This window comes from Antechinus flavipes, chromosome 5, assembly GCF_016432865.1.
Source record: "Antechinus flavipes isolate AdamAnt ecotype Samford, QLD, Australia chromosome 5, AdamAnt_v2, whole genome shotgun sequence".
NCBI lineage: Eukaryota > Metazoa > Chordata > Mammalia > Dasyuromorphia > Dasyuridae > Antechinus > Antechinus flavipes.
In genome coordinates, this window is record NC_067402.1 from 47,576,107 (window position 1) to 47,597,202 (window position 21,096).

At 37.6% G+C, this 21,096-nt stretch overlaps 1 protein-coding gene across 2 annotated transcripts in view; it reads right to left on the reverse strand.

Annotated features, from left to right (window-relative positions):
• Positions 1–738: 738 nt before the first annotated feature.
• Positions 739–21,096, reverse strand: part of CFAP69 (cilia and flagella associated protein 69) — a 65,196-nt gene continuing 44,838 nt past the window's right edge. The window contains exons 18-23 of one of the 2 annotated variants that reach the window (XM_052000910.1): positions 18,488–18,625; positions 16,199–16,275; positions 13,536–13,733; positions 11,948–12,034; positions 10,475–10,579; positions 739–1,300 (exon numbers count right to left, since the gene is read on the reverse strand). In XM_052000910.1, the coding sequence (XP_051856870.1) occupies positions 1,127–1,300; positions 10,475–10,579; positions 11,948–12,034; positions 13,536–13,733; positions 16,199–16,275; positions 18,488–18,625 (779 nt within the window). In that variant the 3' untranslated portion in view covers positions 739–1,126. Of the gene's footprint in view, positions 1,301–6,482; positions 9,433–10,474; positions 10,580–11,947; positions 12,035–13,535; positions 13,734–16,198; positions 16,276–18,487; positions 18,626–21,096 lie in introns of those variants that run through there. The other variant, XM_052000909.1, reaches the window with a different exon arrangement.

Below are 21,096 nucleotides of genomic sequence, written 5' to 3' on the forward strand. Positions count from 1 at the left end.
GGAAATTTTCTGGATGTCCTTAGTACATTCTTATCTGCATAAATGCTGTATTCGGCTAGTAGAATGTAAGTTCCTTTTGCTTAGGAAGTATGTTTCGTGCTTTTTAAAAAAATTTGTCTTTGTATCCCAGTATCGAATACATCTTTATCAGTTCAAATCTAGCCTCAGATACTTATTAGCTCAATCCTATTTGCCTCAGTTTCCCCATCTGTAAAATCAGCTGGAGAAAGAAATGACAAGAATGATCAAGAATTGAACATGACTGAACAACTTCTAAATTCTCTAATGCAATGTCACAAGCCTCTAAAATTCTAACATGATTTAAGACAACCCTATGTACTGTGTGGTGGAATTAGAAATATATTTTTCACTTATTTAATTCAATCTCCAAATGTGGATGAATTGCTTACCTTGTGCCCTGCCCCACAGGGGCAGCTTAAGGAGAAGATTGCTAAGATCCATGAGGAAATCATCGCCTTCCTTGCACTAAGAAATGGGAGAGAAGCAGGTGTATCTCACCCTGATTCTGAGGATAAATGCCATGGAAGGAGCTGGCAAAAATTTGGCTGCTGTGCATTCGGCCATGTTCTTCCCCTCTCCCCTTATGACCTTTCTGCACAACCTTTGTGTTTGATGGTTCCTATAGAAGGGGAAATGTGAGTCTATCATCCCTATCCCATGTGGAGAAAGTGGGGGAAAATCAGGCTTCATATGCAGTTTCTCAGACAACAAACAAGATATTTTCAAAATAGTTTATTTTGAATTTTTAAGCTAATGAAAAAATTTCTTTTTATAACAAGAATAAGTTAACTACCATATTTCTATTATTAGAACATTTATTTTATTTTAGAACATCTATTATTTTAGAGAACATAAAGCTTTATTCAGCTAGAACTTTGAAAAAACTATCAATAGATTCCTTAAGTTTTCTGATGCTACATGTTACTGAAATGTTCAGTCACAAAACACATTCAGAGAACATGGTTAATTACAAATTTCCCACCAAACCCCATACAGTACTTTGCCAAAGTCATAATAATATATCCTATATATTTGTCATAAACATTTTACATAAAAATATATTTATTTGCTATAAAACTAGAAGCAATATTTACTTTTTAAGTGTCTATGAAAGTCTAACGATCCTTTTTGGCTTATCTTCTACTTTAATGTCTTCAACTCTTTGTAAAGCTCCTCCTCGAATAGGCAGTATTTTCAGGGCAATGTCTGTGTCTGCTAATGGGCCCCCTATTAAATATGAAGGTGTACTTTTCACGGTTATCACTTCACTAGTGGGAACCTAGAAAAAGGAAATTCCTTTTAATCTTTCAAAATGATAAGAGTAATGCCCCAAATCCTTTAGTCCAATTCCAAAGATCATCCCCCGGACAGATGTATTCACATTTTCTTCAGGATTACTCAGTTAAATATCTGATGTTATAGTATGTAATAGAAGGTAAATGACTTAAATAGGAGTACACCAATTAATGTTTAATGTGTTAGGAATCTCATCATGTATACTTTAGCAGGCTGGATGGATAGGATGGGAAGAGAAGTTCTGGTTTATAGAAAGACATGGTAGACTAAATGATATTCCAACTAACAGTGGGGGAGGCTCTCTTGAGCTCCAGACTGATGACAAGTGACGTCTATGGGCCAATTGTTGCTGGAGGCCAGGAGGAATTCTGCTTTCTTGAAGCCCTGCCTCCCAGGGTGATAAGTTTCTGAAGAAACCTGTGTACACAGGCTGTGTAAATACAACAGAAAGATGGTTATGCAAAGGGAAAAGTAAAAGAAAAAAAAGAAAAATGAAAAGCCTGGCAAAAGCAAAGGAAAGAAAAATGTATACATATAGTGGGCAGCAGTAGTGGTTGGCAACCCTTGTCCAGAGTTTGGTTTTGTTATTTCCCCAGAGAACAATTTCTACCCAGTTTATTCTGAAGAAGCAAAGGTGACTCAACTAGAGATGAGAAAGGTTAACGTTTTTATTGGAAGACCTCAGTCTATAATCTTTGTGTTTATCCACTAAACATCAGATGTTTATTACGTCCCTGGACAAACCATAAAAAATTCACACGTGCAGGGTGACCAAAGAGCAGAAGGAATGGTTTCTTACATTACCCACATTTCCTTGAATCGATTGGTTTCTATCTGATGACTCTGTGAGGGGGTGGTTTTGTTTTTTCTAGAGTCTATGCTACAAATGCATTCATTATTTTCAGGTAAGAACCAAAGTGCTTTCCTCCTCAAAAATGGAAAGAGCAGCGTGGGAGCACTGAACAGAGCAGTGGGAGGGTTGGAGAGACTTCCCCTTTCCCCATTTCCTTAACTATGAAACCAGCCCACAATTAAATGACAGTCCCAGAGTGCATAAGGCTTGCAGTCATGGCACGAGGGAGTCTTGTCCCTGAGTTTTTACGTTTGTGGCCAGCAATCCTACTGCCTAAAACTCCCCCATGTGTTCCAGACAACTACATTAACAGAAGGCAGTGGTGAGGTTCCCCAGAGCAATGGATGGGTCTTAGGAATGCCATGTCCTCGTAGAGGGATTCAGAGAAGCCTGGGAAGAGCCATTTGGAGGCAGAACGAAGTTGCAGAACCGCAGTTTGGCCACAAGAATGTAAAGGAAAAACCTCTAAAAGACCTCAAAACTTGAATCAAAGCAAGGCCAGTCATGACTTTGGAAGCAGGGAGAAACTTGCTCCTTATTTCTTTGCAGACAGGTGATGGACAACAGGTGAAGAGTGAGGCATATGTTTGTAGGCAGAGCCAAGGAGTTGATCTGTTTTGTGGGATTGTAATTGCTATAAGGTCGAGTTTCTTTGGGTAGTAAGATGAATACAAGAAAAAAAGTTTCAATCAAACATTACAAAATCACACAGAAAAGAAATAATGATATAAAGAGTGAAGCTCAGAGGGGATTTGACATTAAAAAACCTTAAATCTTTAAGTTCCCAGGTTCACATATAATTCTCTTTTCTGTTCTTGCTTTAAACATTATTTTTTAAATCCATAATGAGAAAGGAAATTAAACTAAAAAGAATGTTGATTGAGCAATTATTATAAAGAAACAGGGTGACCATAGGGCAAAATGGAGTAGAAAGATAATGAATTCAGTTTTGAATACATAATTTGCAGTGCAGGTAAGATATTTAGGTGGAGGTGTTGCCTAAGTGGTTGGAAATATAGGTTTGGAGCATAGACATGAGGTAAGAGAGAAAAGCTGATTTGATATAAATTATTTATATGATTGCTGAAGCTGTGACAATAGATGAAATTTGACAAGGGGCAGAATGAAGTCTGTGTATATGTCACTGGATTGGGAAGTCCATAAGGACAGGGATCGAGTCCTTTTTATTTAAAAACTGCTCTTCCTCCTCCCTCCCACCTTCCTCCCCCTGTGTTTAGTACAATCTTTAATCATGGTAGGTGACCAGTTACAATATACAGAATTCCTAAACCTCAAATCAAGACTTAGGATATGATAAGGGATCTTTGTTAAACACAGAGATTCTGTATAAAAAATGCCCATATCGATACCTCTTACCCATCTGAAATATTTTCCTCTGGGTCTGGGGTGATGTTTTGGGGAGAGGGAGACCCAAGAACACACAAGCTGCTCACTGCCTTTTTCCCCTCCCAGAGGCATGGGGGGCCACACTATAGTAAAGCAGGGAGTAAGATCTCTTGTCCAGGGGCTGGGGGGAGCGAGCCCCACCAGCCTGGGACTGAGTGGCCGGGCTGGAATGCTGCTGAGGCCCTGCCGCCCATCTGAGCTGACCGAGACCTCTGGGCCCTGATGCTGAGTGGGAGGTTCTGATCCTTTAGGGAGGGCTTTCCCCCGGTACTTCAGAGACAGGGCCCCAAATCCACATAACCCCTGATACGCTTCTTTCCGTAAGGGAAGGATGCAGCTGCTTCAGGACTTGCTCCCCTTTCCCAGAAGAGAGAAAGCAGGAGCAGCTTAGAAGGCCAGGGCCTGATGGAGCCATAGAATATCCATGACATCGCAGCTTCTCACAATATCAATCACAATGCCTCAAGTTCTGGGCCTACGGGTGGAGTCATGATGAGACCCCACAGAGCTAGGCTGGGAGGAGACAGTCTCCAGGGAAGCTGAGGGCTTTTGGATTTTGAAAAATTTCCTCTCTTAGTTTCATTCAAAGCGGGCCAGTCCCAGCACTCGGAGACACAGAATTTTGAGGAAAGCAGCCTTGATGTCTGTGGGCCAATTGTTGCTGGAAGCCGGGAGGAATTCTGCTTTCTTGGAGCCCTGCCTGCCAGGGTGACAAGTTTCTGAAGATCCCTCTGGGCGAGTGACTGAGACAGGAGCACTTCTCGGGAGGGAGCCGCTCCTCTGCTGCCTTCCTTTGCTACATAGAACACCGGCTTTCTGTAGCTTATCAAGAACAAGAGGTGCAGGAGAAGGGGATTCTATGACTTCAGACATCACATCATGGCCGCCCGCCTTGGTATCAGCAAACCCCGAGCCGCCATCTTGCCTAGATTTTTATGCTTCACCGACGCGGGTAGAAAGAAATCAAATTCTTAATGGAGGTGGTCTGAAAGCCCATTCCTTTGGAGGCTTTTAACTCTGTCTACTGCTGAACATTATGTTGACTCCATGGTTGTCTGTTAGTGTCCCAGAACCTCAGTTGGCTTTTAAACAATTGCTGACTAGATCCAGTGGTCACTAGAACAGTCAGTATTGTCCAGTATCTGGCCATCTGCTTATTATTTATGATGTTTGATTAGACATTCCTGTTTTCCCCATCTGATGTCAATGATCACCTTAGCTTTCTCTCCCTCTATGGCCCTTCCTTACATTCCCATTTTTCATGATTGTGTTCCTTGTCTGTGTGCAGTATGTGACTGGTAATTTAATCCTATCCTCTCACTAATTGGCTTGATAATTAGATTTCTCAATCCACCAAAAAGGCAGTCTCACGGGGCTGATTCTCTCTGAGCCTCATTCTTCTTGCCTGATTACCTTTAATATATAATGCCCTCAGATCTTCTAGCTTTGTCATGCTCTTGTATCTTCTGGCAACTCTTTTGGTGGGTCCTGTCACTTCACTTCATTGCAGGGTTGGCCATTTTTCCCACTGACTGCCTACCTTTTCTGAGTGATCTCACCTGCCCCAACTATTATTTCCATGTAGGTGATACTCAAATCTTCTCCTGTTTTTTCTTCTTCAAATCTGTGTCAGGTTCTCATTGACCTGGGATGTTTTACTGCATCATAAATCATGAAGATAAAAGGCAGAAATCCTGATGTTTCCTTAACCTTTCTCTTTCTTGTTATTGGTGTCATAGTATAATGTTTTAAGTTCCCTTTAGAGTTTTCTGTTTTAAAGCAAGCTCATCAATTTGTCTTTGTTTGCTTCATAATAACTTCTGAAAGAATGAAGTGATTCTGACCAAAATTGTTTTATTATTAAGAATACCAATGTATACATTTGGCTCAATGTGTTTTATCCTGAAATAAAATGAGAATAGGTAAAATGTTCATATAAAGATATCTTCCATAATTTTTTATGGATTTCAATTGAAACTGGTAAGTAATAATTATAAAGATATGTGACCACATTCAATAATTTTTAAAAGACAATTGCCCAACTTGATTGCTTCTCCATGACTTGGTTTTTACTAAGTATAACAATGCCGACTTTTTTTTTTTTTTAGTGTTTAGTTTTTTTAGTTTTAGTTTAGAGTTCACACCATTTTTTCCTTGTGGATATTATCTAGCACTCATAAAGTGCTTTACAATTATTGCCTCATTTTATCTTTACAACAAACCTAGAAGTGAGATACTATTATTTCCCCCATTTTATAGAAAAAGATAAGTGTCTTGCCTAGTATTATGCAGCTAATAAGTGTCTGAAGCTGGATTTGAATTCAGATCTTCCAGACTCCAGGCTCAGTGCGCCACTCATTGTGCCAACTAACTAGTAAACTATTTCTGAGTATCATTTTTCCTTGACAAATACAGATTAAGTCTTTGACGCCCAAGGTCTGGGTCCTATTTCCAAAGCTGCACAGCACAATCCCTCCATGTCTTGTCTTGTCTGTGTTTTTCATGTACATCCTGCCTAAAGGCTTTTCCCAGTGTTTTGGATCTTTTAATATACCAAATGTACAAATGCAGCATTTTGATTGTTCATTTTTGGTCTGCCCTAATTATGTGCACATATATACTTGATGACATTTATTATGTTACTCCCTTTGTAGTAGTCATCATTGTTAATGTGCTGCGGCAATCAGAAGCACTCCTTTGAACCTTTGGTTCACCTGAAATTTGGATTTTTCCAAGTTCCTGGTGTTTTATTTATTATAATCATAAAGAATCACTGCAAGAATGTGGTTAATTAGTAGGGCTTTTTTGGGAAGTAAGCATCTTAGGATCACTGAAAAGCATTTTGCGATTTTCCAATCATACTTTAATTCAAAGATGTGTATGCATGTGGTAAGTGTGTGTGTGTGTGTGTGTGTGTGTGTGTGTATGTGTGTACAGAGAAAGTTTAATGGCAGTGTCTTTAATTAGTATATAAAACTATGAAAGGAAATGCATTCTTTTCTTTTCCAACTTTGATTCAAAATGAAGTATAAGCTTTATTGAAGAGACAAGTCTTTTTACATCCTAAAACAAAAAATGCTGTCAAGTTCTGGGGAGTACAATGAAAGAAATGAAATGAATTGTCTGACTACCCAGAGGAGGAAAATCTTTAGTTCACATAAGAGACAGGATGGGTTCAGTCTTGTTACAATATTGTATAATGGTCCTGGGCTTCCTGGGACACAGTTCCATCTAGTAAAAGGATAAATCTGATTACTGATAAAGGGCTCTTCCACTTTTATTAATCTATAATAAATCTCTTTGTCAAATATTCTCATTATTATTACTACTAGTAACTTTTGCACGTGTATTTTCTAAAATATTACTACAATCAAGAGAATCATAATTCCTGATGTCTATTCCTATTTTTCATTTCTTCAATCTGTTTAAAAGGGTTGTTATATAAATACTATCCTTGATGAAAAATGAGAAGATAGGATTTTGCAAGTAATTTTCTTTAACAGACTATACCTTCATAGTAAATTGCTAGAAAAATATAATGGTTTGCTGATTATTAAAAAAAAAATCTTATGATACATTAGAGCAAAACATAGCTAGCCACAGAGACCTTCCTATACCAAAATGTTTTGCATGTATAGGTTAAGATGGAACAAGTTCCTTGATATAAGAGATGAATTTGATTCATCATTCTCTGGTATTGATTCTGAGGGAAGCCAGACAAAGTCCTGTCCACTCCCCGCCACCCTGGCTCCCCACAATACTCTTAATTCATGAAGCAATACACAAAAAAAGGAGTTACAAGCTCATGTTTGCTTCCATCATGGAGGATGTTTAGTTCTGAATATAAACAGAAGGATTCCATATGTTCATTTCTGCAATGCTACTGTACATAAATAAGATTTACTGCCATTCCTAGGAGTTTGATCTAATAATCTAGGGAGAAAATACCAAGTAGATGAGGAATGCCTATTGTCCAGACAATAGTTAGATAGACAGGCAGTTCACAGAGCTGGCTCGTCAGCACACGTATCATGGACAGATACTGCAGTCAGATGGTGAACAGGATTTCATATTGAATAGAAGAAAGAAATAAATGAACTTGACTTGGGGAAAAACTGCACGGTTGTTTTAATGAGCCTGAGCTTTTTCCTAAAACAAAACCCCAAATTCTTCTACTTAAGGTAATTTTGCAAGACTATAATTTAGAGAAAAATTGCTGATCTGTGTTGCTAAGTGGAATTTACTTCCTACACTGACTCACAGGACTAGAACAATAACAGCAAAATCTCCTGGGGTTCCTGTTCTCTGTCTGTCAATCACAGAATGCTGCAGTTTTCCAAAGAAGCAAAATTTCAGGTTGAACAAAAGGCGATAGAGAGATGTACGGCAGTATAAAGAGGCTGCAGATTACTGCCAACAATGAATTATCCACAAATGTTTTAAAAGATATTATGTGAGATGTATGATCAGAAAACAAGGTGAGCCTCTCATGTAATGAGTCAAGAATAAAATATGGAGGGCTTGTGAGCTGCATTTGTACTCAGGTAACATTAAAAGGCCAAGATACGTCTCCTGATACATTTGGTTGTATTATAAAGGAGACAGATAAGAAGTCGAGAATGGATTGAAATCTGAACCCCTCTTAATTAAATAACCTTAGGCCCATTAAAAGATGAAGCAAAAGCATTTTCCCTTCCAATGCTTCTGACCACAGGCTTAGAGGGACGCTCAGCAGAAGAGGGATGTTGGGAAATGTAGCCTCAGAGACTTGTAGCATAAAAATGACAAGGGGCAAGGAACCCCCTGGACAGATCCTGAGGAGGAGAGCCCAAAGCTGCAGAGGCAGAAGGTCCCGCCGGGGCCTTGAAACTATTTATGTTAAAGGAGACAGAATGGGAGACAGGGGTCTGACTCTGGCAGAGACTAAACAACTGGCATTTTAGGACAAAGTGGGATGGGAAGCCCTGGCCCAAATTGTGGAGGCCTAGGGCAGGGTAAGACTGGGATTAAAACAACTGAAGAAGGCCGTGTGTTTTGTGTTTTCACGAGTTTTCAGGTGCCTTTTACGAGTCCCCAAGGGCCTGTCGGGCATTTATTCTTCTGTGGGGCCTCTCAAGCGGGAACGGCTGGGAGGGAGGCCCAGGGATGCACCCGTCTGTTCTCAGGCTGGCTGTAAGATGGTGAATGTTTTGGCCACAGCGACTCTTGAAGAGTTGTTTCAAATTACAGAAGCATTCGAATCTATGTCGGTGGAAGAGAACCCACAATAAGGAAACCACAGGCCTTTGAAGTGTTGGGGGTAACTGCTGATGTGGGAAAAACTGGAAGACAAAAGCTCTCCTGGGATTAAATCCAAGCTACTGTTCCTAGAGTTTTGTTTCCATGAAACCCCTTCCTGCTAGGTATCTTAGGCTACAGAAGATTTTTCTTGCAGCAGTGTTGTGAGTCTTCTTATACAGAACTTTCTCTCTGTAGAAATGAATGTATGGCATACACACATATATTCTAAACATACACGTAGACGGAGCGCTGCATTTTACTTTGTCCATCCACTCCTAAGTGGTGAATTTTGTTTCTAATTGTGACCGAACTGTTTGCTTTGAGTGATGATGGTGTCAAGTGCTTTTAGTATTTTTTGTTGTGATTTGATTATCTTTTGTTGTCTTTTTTTTTAGTTTTTTGGTCTGAGCTTCCAATGTATCCGTGAGGAAATTCCGTGTCAAGCTTTCCTGGTTGACATGTTTCATAGAAATATCCTGCTGAGGAGGTGGGTCTTTAAAGGCCGCCTTTAGAGTACTTCGCCCATCTGTTTTTTGTTCTAGCTTTGCTGAAAAGACTTTCCCATCACTGCTTTCCTGTTTTAAAATGTGTACACAAGGTTTTAGGCATAAAGGTTTTGGCTTTGTAATTTTCTACTGTCCTATAAGCCTAAGTATTTTTCTAAATGTTTTCCTTCTTATGCTCGTGAATGTTTAAAAAAAATATATATGTATATGTATACATATATATATATATATATATATTTTCTTTCAGTACTTTAATCAATCACAAATATTGTAAATAGTTTAGCACAATTTGGGGTAGAAATTATAAAAATGCAATTAAAAAAACCCAACAAGCACTAAATAAACACTTTGCTGAATCCTTGAGTTGCAAGGACCAACTGATATTTTAAATATTACTTAATTAAAATTACTAAGAGGAAACACTGGATTAAAGAATACAGTGCGGTAGAAAGGGCACTAGACTAGATTTTAGGAGACTGGGATCCAGTTTTGCGAAATGTTTTAAAGGCCAAACAATGGAGCTTAATTTTTATAAGAGAGGCAAGAAGGAATGCCCGGAGTAGTACTTTAGGAATATCAATTTGGCAGCTGTGATAATGACACATTGGACAGGATTGATATGAAGATAAACCAGTTAGTAAAAGTTACCATGATATGAAGATAAACCAGTTAAGTGCAAGCTATTGATATTATTCTTATAGAAGATGAGAGCTATGTTTTCAAAAAACAAAGTCATAGCCTAAGAAGGAATTATTTTTTGTGAAAAAGTATTGATTGCTAGCAACCACTGTTAGGATGATGTCCTGATTTAAACTTTTGCATCTATATCATCAAATTTTATTTTTGTTTTCATGATATTAATAGATGTGTTATGATAGGAAAAAAAGCATATAGATGGACTTCATTTCCACTTGTATGAGACCACCACTAGCTACTTATATAATTTGATTTTGGAGCCGTGCTCTACAGATGACTGAATGTGGCCTTTGTGAGATCAAAAGAAAAACATCAGTAAAGTTTAAAGCTATTCAGAAGTAATGGTAACTTGTTTGCCTAAATCTCTGTAAGAAAATAGGTTCCTGGCATTAAGAAAAAAAAATAAAAATCTTACTGTTATATTCAGGCCTTTGATATCCGTTGGATGAATTATGGCATTCTGTGGATATTCTTTGGGTCTGGAAGACTCAATAGCTTTTTCCTGAACCTTCTTTGCTTTCTGAAGATATAACAAAGTTTAAAAAAGAAAATAAGAAAACTCATACATTTCTACAGCAGCAATCATTTTTGTGTTCAGAATGACAGATTACATATATATACATATATATATATATAAAATGGCTGTATAAGGTTTTAGATTTAAATCTATTAATGCAGATTTCTATATTATTTTGCATAAATTTATGATTTGCCTAAAGCTAGTTAAAAATGTAACAAATCAATACAATTTGTTGTGGTCATATTAAAATATAACATTTGCTGGAGGAAGTAGGGGAGGAGAAAGGTAAAGACAAATCTGCAGAGCCAAGTAGTAGCTCATCTAGAGTGTTTCTCAAATCTGAAAGACCAGCTGGAGGTGGTTTACAAGTAAGGTTAGAAGGCTTGTTTCCCAAACTAGGTACTTCTAGTAGCTTTGTTACTGACTTTTTTTAATACCAGAATTTGGACGAGACTGGCTGCCTTTAGAAAGGGATTTGATGCTTGTAATCTTCTAGCTGGGGACAGATTTGCAATGTTGAATAAAATATTACCAAAAATTGAATGGAAAAGGTGTAAAAGAAAGAATCTACATTTCTGAAATCTGCTGCCTCTCTCACTTAAATAAATAACATCATCCATTACTCTGAATTGTGCCGCTGGTGCTCAGTTTTCAAATAGAAGTGAAGCTTTGCCCATCTTATACAGCATGTAGATCAGCTTTTCCCATAGGTCCCTTAATGTGTTTCACTAAACATTTTTCTTTTCTTTTTTTTTTTTTTTAAAGTTTTTTTACTTCATTAAAACTTCTTATTTTTCAAATAATATGCAAGGACAATTCTTCTATATTAGCCCTTGCAAAACCTTGTGTTCCAATTTTTCCTCCCCTTTCCCCACCCCCTCCTCTAGATGGCAAGTAGTCCAGTATATGTTAAACATGGTAGAAATACAGAACACCTTCTTTTCACAGAAGTAACTAACAGATGGGCAAGGATATGGCATCTGGAAAAGCTGTTCCCCCATCTCTACCCCTGATTTCAATGTTTTTTTGAAGAAAAATCAGGATGGATACAGGAATATTACAAGATTGAAAAATAAAAATATTCTTTCTATCCTTCATGCCTTCTCATTGCTTTTCTCATGTCCTGGCTTCTCACAGTCACTCATGTCATTTGTATTTCCCTCTGATAAACACATTCCATGAAACAAATGGAACTTTCTGGTGGGAGAGGAAAACTACATTTTCTAAGTCATTGCTATAAATCATTATGTTATAGCTGTATTGTTATTGTATAGAAATGCTACCAGAAATATTTACAAAAATTGCCTAATTGGTCTGTGAATGAACATAATTACTTCTTAGGCAAGTATCATTCTTTCAAAATCTTACCTTTAAAGCTTTAACATTTGATGTTCTATTCAAGAATTTTGCCCAAGATTTATTAGCCATATCTTTTTGCCTATGAGTGGCACGTAGCTGTAATGAGAAATATTTTACAAGTTTACAAATGTATGCATACTTTTTTATTTTAAAAGATTTCTGTATGTGGTAAAGGAATATGGTTCTTGGTATCTGAATTGATGATAAGGTATTTATTTAGAAAGCTCTAGATTTTGAAGGAGGCAATTCTTTCTCATCAAAATGAATTTTCAGGCTGCTTATAAACTTAAAGGAACTAAACATCTCAACATTAAAGATAGAATTAAATTTACCCTGAAAAATTCCTTTATTTTCTGTATGGCTAAGCTTTAGCTCAATATATGAATCGCCAGTTAAAGGAATATTGATGTAAAACGATACTATTTTTATAACAACCGTGATCTTCTAAAGCAGGTCTGATTACTCAGGTTGGACTTTTTTTCCCTTCCATTCTCATCTTTGTATTCCCAGAGCACATTATGTGTTTGAATGAAGATAATATCTTCATTTTTACATAACACTTTAGGCTTTCATGTGCTTTCCTCATAACAATACTGTGAGCTATACAGTACAATTATTATCCCCATTTCATAGAAGAAACTGAATTTCTTAAGAAATAATTCAAAGGGACAAATGGCTTCCCTAGAGCCAACAAGCTAATAAGTGTTGGCAAGGATAGGATTTGAATCTAGTTTTCACGTCCAAATCACGTGATCTTTCTAGCGTACTACAGCATCTCCTTTTGAATTTCTTACAGTATTTTATTTTTATTGTAACTGTTTATATGCACAAACAATTCCCTTATTATATATAGCTTCACTCCTTAAAGCTAGCTCTGGATATCCACTCTTCAGGGGCATGGGAATTCATTCATTCATGTGATATTTAGCAAACTAAAGAACATCACAGTAAAACCAGTGAGCTTAGCAAAAGAGTCACCGTCTGGGCACTTATAAAACTAGTGGTGATATAAGCTCAGAAGACCTGTTTAACTTGTTTCATCTTAAAATGCAAACGTTCCTTAACTACTCGGTTAAAGCGCTTTAAATATTTCTCTGATTCTTGTATCTTAGAGACGGTTGCTATGTGACAAATGTTACTACTCTCATTGAACAAAAGAATGAAAGTATATGGAGTTAGAGAGATTTTGAGTCTAGAATGTCAACAGAATTCTGTGCCCCATCACTCATTTACATTGGGTCCATGTATTTTCTCCCATCTTGTCTCCCTGGTTTAGGAAAAGCAGGAGGCTCCTCTGAGTTCTGAAGGACCACTGCCCTATTAATTCTACTTCTCATTATTATGAAAAAAGAACATGGAAGATTGAATAGCTGAAGTGGCAGCTCATTAGAAATTGAAATTGATTCAAAGCACTGAAACTAGAGTTTTTAACTCTAAGGCTTTATCTTTAAATCTGAGTGAGGAATGTCTTAGAAAAAAATTAAAAAAAAAAAACAAAAACAAATGGTTCTTACAAAGGAAGCGGCCCTTCTTATACATCTTAAATGAGCAATTTTATACAGATGGCTGCTTTTTACGTATATGCTCTCCAGCTTACCTTTGTATATGCTTTCTGTTCACTCTGAATGTCTTGGCTTCGTTGGCTCTCCACCATTTCATTCTGCAATGTAGCCACCATTTTCCCAATGTTTTCTGAAGCTACTGTAATAGAGTCCAGTATTTCTTTATCGGCACTGATGGGTCTGAATCGTTCAACTTTTAGTTCTTCATTTATTTCATTCCATATTTCTCCAGTCTTTTATAAGAAATTAAGTCTTATGATGAGTATAGATACATTTTGGATTTTATTCCACTTGATTCCAGTTTTTATTAGAGAACTGACTCCTTAGCAGTACTATGTTCTTAGATTTCCTTTTATTACCTCTTGAGAATGTTGGGTACTTTGTATGGCAGTGATAGCTTAGTAGGAATTTATTTGTAATAGAAAGCATGCTAAATATTAGATGGTTTACATAGGGTCAAGGGAATAAGCCAATTTAACCACTGCCACATAACTCTTCCTCCAAGCTTATTGCTATTGCCTTCTAGTCCATCACCCTCACTATTTTCTAAGTAGCCAAATGCTGGGTTGACTTCTGTTATCTTATTTCCACTTCCTGAGTCACAGGTAAAACCTGGATCCTAGCCTAAATGGAGGTAGATTTAAAAATGATCAGCATTTGCTTCCTGATAGAGAAATGAGTCTATACCAGACACAAGAATAAATTATTCCTTAAAGCAGATTAAATCCCTTATACTGCACTTGTTGAGTATTAGAAAATTTACTTAAATTAAGATAAAGTTCCATTAATTCAGGAAAGAAGGAAATCTAATTTTAAATTTTTTAAAACTGATGAGGAATGGATAGGGAAAATGTTGCTTAGGTTTGCTCAGGAAAGAAGGAGAATGTTTACAGCAACCAAACAACTTCCTAAGACCTTAGGGGTACTTGTTTCACACACACACAAAAACTACATAATAACAAAAGGAAAAAAATAGAGAAAAGACAAAGCCTTTAGCTGGTACTCTGAAGTGACAGCAAAAAAATAAAATATATTATTTTTGTCTATTCATAAAATAATGAATGTTTAACTGTGGACAACATTTTAGAGCTTAGTTCCAACTATTAATTGTTCAAAAGCATTAAAGAAAAAAAATTCAACCACAAAGTTATATGTGACCACAAGCCACTTTCCGATATATCTGTCAAAAGATCAGAACAAACAATTATCAAAAGAATTGTAAACTATTAAAAGGTACTTGCAAGGATGCTGTACTGACAGAAATCCCAACAGAGCAGCCCCATGCTGTAGTGGATAGAGTGCTGAATCTAGAGTCAGAAGACCTGAGTTCAAATTTAGCCTCATACACTAGCAGTGTGACTTTGGGCAAATCACTTCACCCTTTCTGCCACAGTTTCCTCATCTGTCATATAAGCTGAGAAGGAAATGACACAAACCTACCAAGAAAACTCCAAATGGGGTCATGAAGAGTTGGATATGAGTGAAAATGACCCCAGAGACCAAACAATCCTGAGGATTCAGCTCACACCCCCTTACAAATTGGCAAAGATGACAAAAGATGGGAAATCAATGTTGGAGGGGTTGTGGGCACTCCGGCACTAGTACCTTGTTGCGGGGAGTTGTAAATCTGTACAAAATGTTAGAAATAAATAATTATTCAAAATTAAAATCAAATAAAATAACTAGAATATCCATATCCTGGGACTTAAACATTCCATTTTTGTTGTTGTTGTTTAGTCCTATCTGACTCTTTGTAACCCACTTGGGGTTTTCTTGGGAAAGGTTTGCCAAGTAAACTGAGGCAGACAGGATGAAGTGACTTGCCCAGAATCACCCAGCTAGTCAGAGTCTGGGGCTGCATTTGAACTCAGGTCCTCCTGGCTCTATGCACTAGGGCACCCCCCAGCTGCCTCCTAGATTCCTGGGCTTATACTCTAGGGGGGTCACTGACAACAGTTAAGTCCCCACAGATGTGCCAAAATATTGATTGCAGCACTTTCTGTGACAGCAACGAATGGAAACAGACGCTCATCAATTAGGGAACGGCTAAACAAACAGTTTTAAGTTTGTTTAAGGAGATGTATCATGCTGTAAGAAATGAAGAAAGTGCGTGGGAAGATCTCTATGAACTGACCCCCGTGATGCAAGCAGGACCAAGCAAACCACACACGGCTACAACAGAAGCCGAAAAAAATCACCAAAAAAAAGTCCAAACATTGCAAAATCACCAAGAACAAGCTTGGCGTAGAAGAGATGGCGGGAGCTTTCTAAGTGCTTTCTAATATTCTCATATTGCTCTGATGTACTGATCAATTAGATTGATTGTTCCCTCTTCTTTCTCTTTTATTTTCGTCATGAAATAATAATGTTTTATGAGATGGCTCCTTGGGGGTATGTGGAGGAAAATTGAAGGAAATTATGGTGATATTAAAACAATTAAAAAAAAACTTAGCTAAGCCCATAGTCTATAATTTCATTTGACTATACATTAATTCTTTAAATCCTTAAATAAACCATTAATTTGAATGAAAAAGAACTAAGATTGCCCTGTAAAGAGAATCAAATATTCTATAGAAACTAAAAATTAGGTGGTGCACCCCAAAATGCTAACATTTAGTACTCAAACTATCTGTAGATTTCTTACAGTGATGGTTTTTATACAGAGCATTAATTGTAGGATCATTAAGAAGATACTCACTTTAAAATCAAGATATCTATGTATGACACAGAGGGTGACAAAATCTTCAGCAGACAAGCCTGGTAGATTTTCAAAATCTAAACAAAGTTTACAAAACAGGAATTACATTAACATCATGAGAGACATTAAAAAATACATACTTTTCATTGAAATCAATGCTGTACGCTAGCCACTTTTGTTTTTAACTCAATTTAACACTTCTTGCCTGTGACTGCTTTCTGCTCATGAACTTGTCCCGATTAACTACTGATAATTCTTTATTATAGAGTAATTGTGGAGGGAAGAAGCCTTCCTGCTGCTCAGTTGTTCCATGTTTAAAATAAGAATATTTCTGAGCTACTTTAGAAGGGGAAGAGGGTCTGGTAACTTTGATGTAGCTTCCCAGGATAAAACCCACTGTTGTTGACCAGTATATTAAGCAGCCAAGGGATCCTAAGAGTGCTGACTTTGGGATGGGAGAAGCTGTTCTGTAAATTAGACCTTGTGTGGCTCTGGGGCACTGACTGAACCATTCTGGGTCTTCTTCATCATTGGCTTCTGCAACTCAGTACACTGATTAAATGTCCATCATTGATTTATCCACATATTTATCTGAATGCTTGCTGGCCCCTGAGAGCATGAGTGGAGTGCACAAGTCCCTGCCCTCAGGGAGGACCCACTCTGCCAGTGGGATGATGGCAGGAGGCGCTGCCCATTCAAGGGGATCTGGGAAATCAGAGGGGACTGGCGGGCTGTCCTGGCAGGAGGACGAGTCACTGACTGAGAGAGCAGTGAGTGAGGAGCGGGGACTTGCGGGAGCTGGGAGGGCCTGCGAGAGTTTGGACACTGGCTGAAGCTCCCTGGCTACCTCAGGCAAGACAGCCACTAACTTTCTGGACCAGTCTTCCTATCAAGTTCCATCTCTGCAAAGATGCAGGAACCACGGAGGAGAGAGACCACTCTGGATCTGTTCTCCAACAAGGGGGGAGTATTGCTGGGATGAGAACAATGGAAACTTGGGGAGACCAGAGCCCTGCACATGGCCTGTGGTGATGGAGAGGAGGAAGCAGCTCTGAAGAGTTTGGAAGGGCGTATTTCAGAGCTCAGAAGTAACACGTCTGCAGAGAGAGTTGGCTCTCACGGGAAGATCCCAGGACACAGAGGGACGGCTCCGAGGAGGAGGAGAGCATGGCAGACGGGCCCTACGAGTGAGTAGGACACAGATTCAAGGGTGAGCACGGCCCGGCTTAAGGGAAGATGAGGGGCCGTACAAACGGAGGCTGGAGGGCAGGCAGAGCCGTGCAAGCCATGCAGGAGGACCATCTTTGGACCAGCCAGGCACAAGGGGCCTGGTACCCGAACAGGCAAGAGGAAGCCTCGATGTTCTGGGGAATTCAATTGCCTGGCCCAGGACACTGAAAGAAGTGGCAGAAATGATTGCTGTTGTTAAGGAGCTTTTGAAGGCTGGAGAGAGAAAGGTGGATCTTGGCAAAGGAGAAGGGCGAAGAGCCTTAATTTCAGCAAAAGGCAGAGAAAATGGCATCACAAAGTCTATGTTTGTGAGCCTGACCTTGATTCCTGAGAAAATTCTAAGGGGAGAATTAATGAGCATTTAGAAAAGAAAGCAGTGGTCACAAAAAACCTGTATAACTCTGGGAAAAAAACAGGTCCATAGGATAATCTGCTTTTCTTTTTTAAAGCCATATGGGGCAAATTGACATAGCAAAGAATTCTGTAGAGTGTGTTATCAAAGCATTTAACAAAATCTCAAATGCTACTTACTTGGAAAAGATGTAGAGATGTGGGCTAGATGATGGTACAATTAGATGAAAGGGCATGAAATGGAAAAGCACTTAGTAAGAACTGATAATTTTCTAAGCACTCTGCTAAGGGTAAAGTGCATTAGTCCTGGCTTTCAAAAAGCTCAAATTCTAATTGGGGGAGGTAACAAATCAGAGCAGGTGGAAAATTAGTTGGAAAAGCCATATTCACCTCACCAGGGACCTAGAAGGGCCTCGGCCCTTAAGTGTTGCAAAAGCAAGTTCTTGGTGGGATATAGGGAGGAGGCAGGGGGAAGGAGAAAGGGAAACGGGGAAGATAGAGAAAGGCGAGTGAAGGAAGGAGAAAGAGAGACACATAGAGAGGCACAGAGGATGTGAGGATCCAGGGACCTGTGTAGCTGTGGGGATGGCAATGGACAGAGGCAAAGGCAGAACAGTCACTGGGCCAACACAGAGGCTCCATGGATTGTGACCTTATGCCATGTCTTCTACCACTTGGCCATTTCATTGAGTTTGGTTAATTTCTTACCTAGTTTGCCTAATACAGCATAAATTTTTGCTCTGATATTTTCAGAAACCTCCATGACTGAAGTAGTTGGACAGGAGGGAGGCGCTGGAATGATTTTTTGTTCTTCTTGAAAAGTAGTAATTAGAGGTTTCTTTGCATCTAATGGTTGAATGTCAATGAAAAATAAAACAAGAGAAAGTTATAGTTACTAAAGATTTAATATTTTAAGAAATGTATTTAAGAAATTAATAATACATACCATGAAGAAAAGAAAATTTTAAATTTGTAATTTTTTTCATTATTCAGGAAAAAATCATTTTCATTCTTTAAAACATGAAAATGATTCAAAATTGTTTTATTTAAAAGGGCATTTGAATAGAACTCTCTAACTTAATCTTGATACTTAAGTAATATCAGGTTAAGAATGATGCCATCTCTTCTATTGCTTATTATGTACTATAATTAAATAAAAATTATTTTATGATTCAATAATTCAAAAAAGCCCTAATAAAAATGATGACTAATTTGTTATTTTAAGAGGAGGAGTTGTGGTAGAGTTGTGAAGTGATCCAACTATTCTGGACAGCAATTCGGAACTGTGCCCAAAGGGCTATCAAACTGTGCATGCCCTTTGACCCAACAGTGTTTCTACTGGGTCTGTATCCCAAAGAGATCTTAAAGGAGGGAAAGGAATCTACATGTGCAAAAATATTTGTGGCAGCTCTTTTTGTAGTAGCCAGGAACTGGAAACTGAGTGGATGCCCATCAATTGGAAAATGGCTGAATAAGTTATGGTACATGAATATTATTGTTCTGTAAGAAACGACCAGCAGATCAGAAACGATCTGATTTTTCTTGTGCAGCATGATAAAAGTGGAAATATGTTTAAAAGAATTACACATGCTTAATCTATATTGCATTACTTGCTGTCCAGAGGAGAGGTGGTGGTAAAGAGAGGAAGAAAAATTTGGAACACAAGATTTTGCAAGGGTGAATGCTGAAAGCTATCTTTGCTTGTATTTTGAAAAATAAAAAGCTATTATCCAAAAAATTTGGAGATTTTTTAAAGGAAAATTTTGTTAAAGGGAAATACTTTCCATTTAAATATGAATAAACAGTAATTAGGTTTAAGCAAAACTATGATATGCCTCTGACTCTGAATGGCTGGAACTCTGTGAGTTATTTTTTTCATCTGGAGAGTAATAATATTTATACTTTCTATCTACAAGGTTACTGGAAGAACTTTACACATTTTAAAACTCAAAACATAAATTTGATTAATGATTATACTTGGTTACTCATCTACATAGGGGTGTTAGACTAATATTTCAGGTTCTTGCCATTTTCAATTTGAGGGAAAGAATGAACTTTAGCTTAAAATTGTCATTCCTTCCAAAGGTGATTTAACCTTGTACTTATATAAAGGACTAACACAAGTGATTGTCAACAACTTGGGGCTTCTGCCCACATTTTGGCAGAAAAATTTACTGTATTTTCAAGTCATCCTTTTCAAAGATAAAGTTCCTTTAGATTTTTTGATACTTTATTTAAAAAAGCTCTTGTCTAAAATGTATATTTTTTCTTTTAATGCACTGAATATTATTAATATGTTTATATTTAACAGGTCATAAAAACCTGTTAAACATAAGCAAATTAATAATATTGAGTGCAAAAATGAAAACTGCCTGGTTTTTTGACACTTTATTAATTGGCAGTTTTCAGCCAAAGAAATCAAAGCCATCTATTAGTCATATAAAAAATACTCTAAATCATTATTAATTAAAGAAATACAAATGAAAACAACTGTGAGCTATCATCTCATACTTATCAGAATGGCTATGACAAAAAAGGAAAATGATTGATGTTGGAGGGGATGTGGGAAAACTGAGACACTAATACACAATTGCTGGAGTTGTGAATTGATCCCCCTGTTCTGGATGCAATTTGGAATTATATTTAAAGCCTATAAAACTGTGCATACCCTTTGAACTAGCAAAACATTGTTAGGTTTATATTGCAAAGGTGTAAAAAAAGTCCCCCCCCCTTCCTTTTTGTACAAAAATGTTTATAGCAGTTCTTTTTTTGTGGCGTCTAAGAATTGGAAACCAAAAGGACATCCATCAATGGGATAATGGCCAAACAAGTTGTGGTATATGGTTGTAATGGAAGGCTATTATGCTGTAAGAAATGATGAACAGGATGATTACAGAAAAACTTGGAAAGATTTACATGAACTGCAGCAAAGTGAAGTGAATAGAACCAAGAGAATGATGGACACAGTAATAGTAATACTGCCCAGTGAAGAATTGTGAATGGCTTGGCTATTCTCAGGAATAAATGATCCAAGACAATCCCAAAGTTCTAATGATGTAGCATACTATAGGCCTCCAGAGAAAGAACTGACATTGCTTGAATATAGACTAAAACATACTATTTTTCACCAGCCACCTTTCATTTTTTTCCCTTTTGAGTCTTCTTGTACAAAATGACTAACATGACTAAAACTAAATGTTTTATACTATTGTACACGTATTACCTATATCTGATTACTTATCATTTCAGGGAGTGGGGAAAGGAAGAAGAGAGAATTTGGAACTCAAAACAAAAAAACCCAAAAATCAACAATCAAA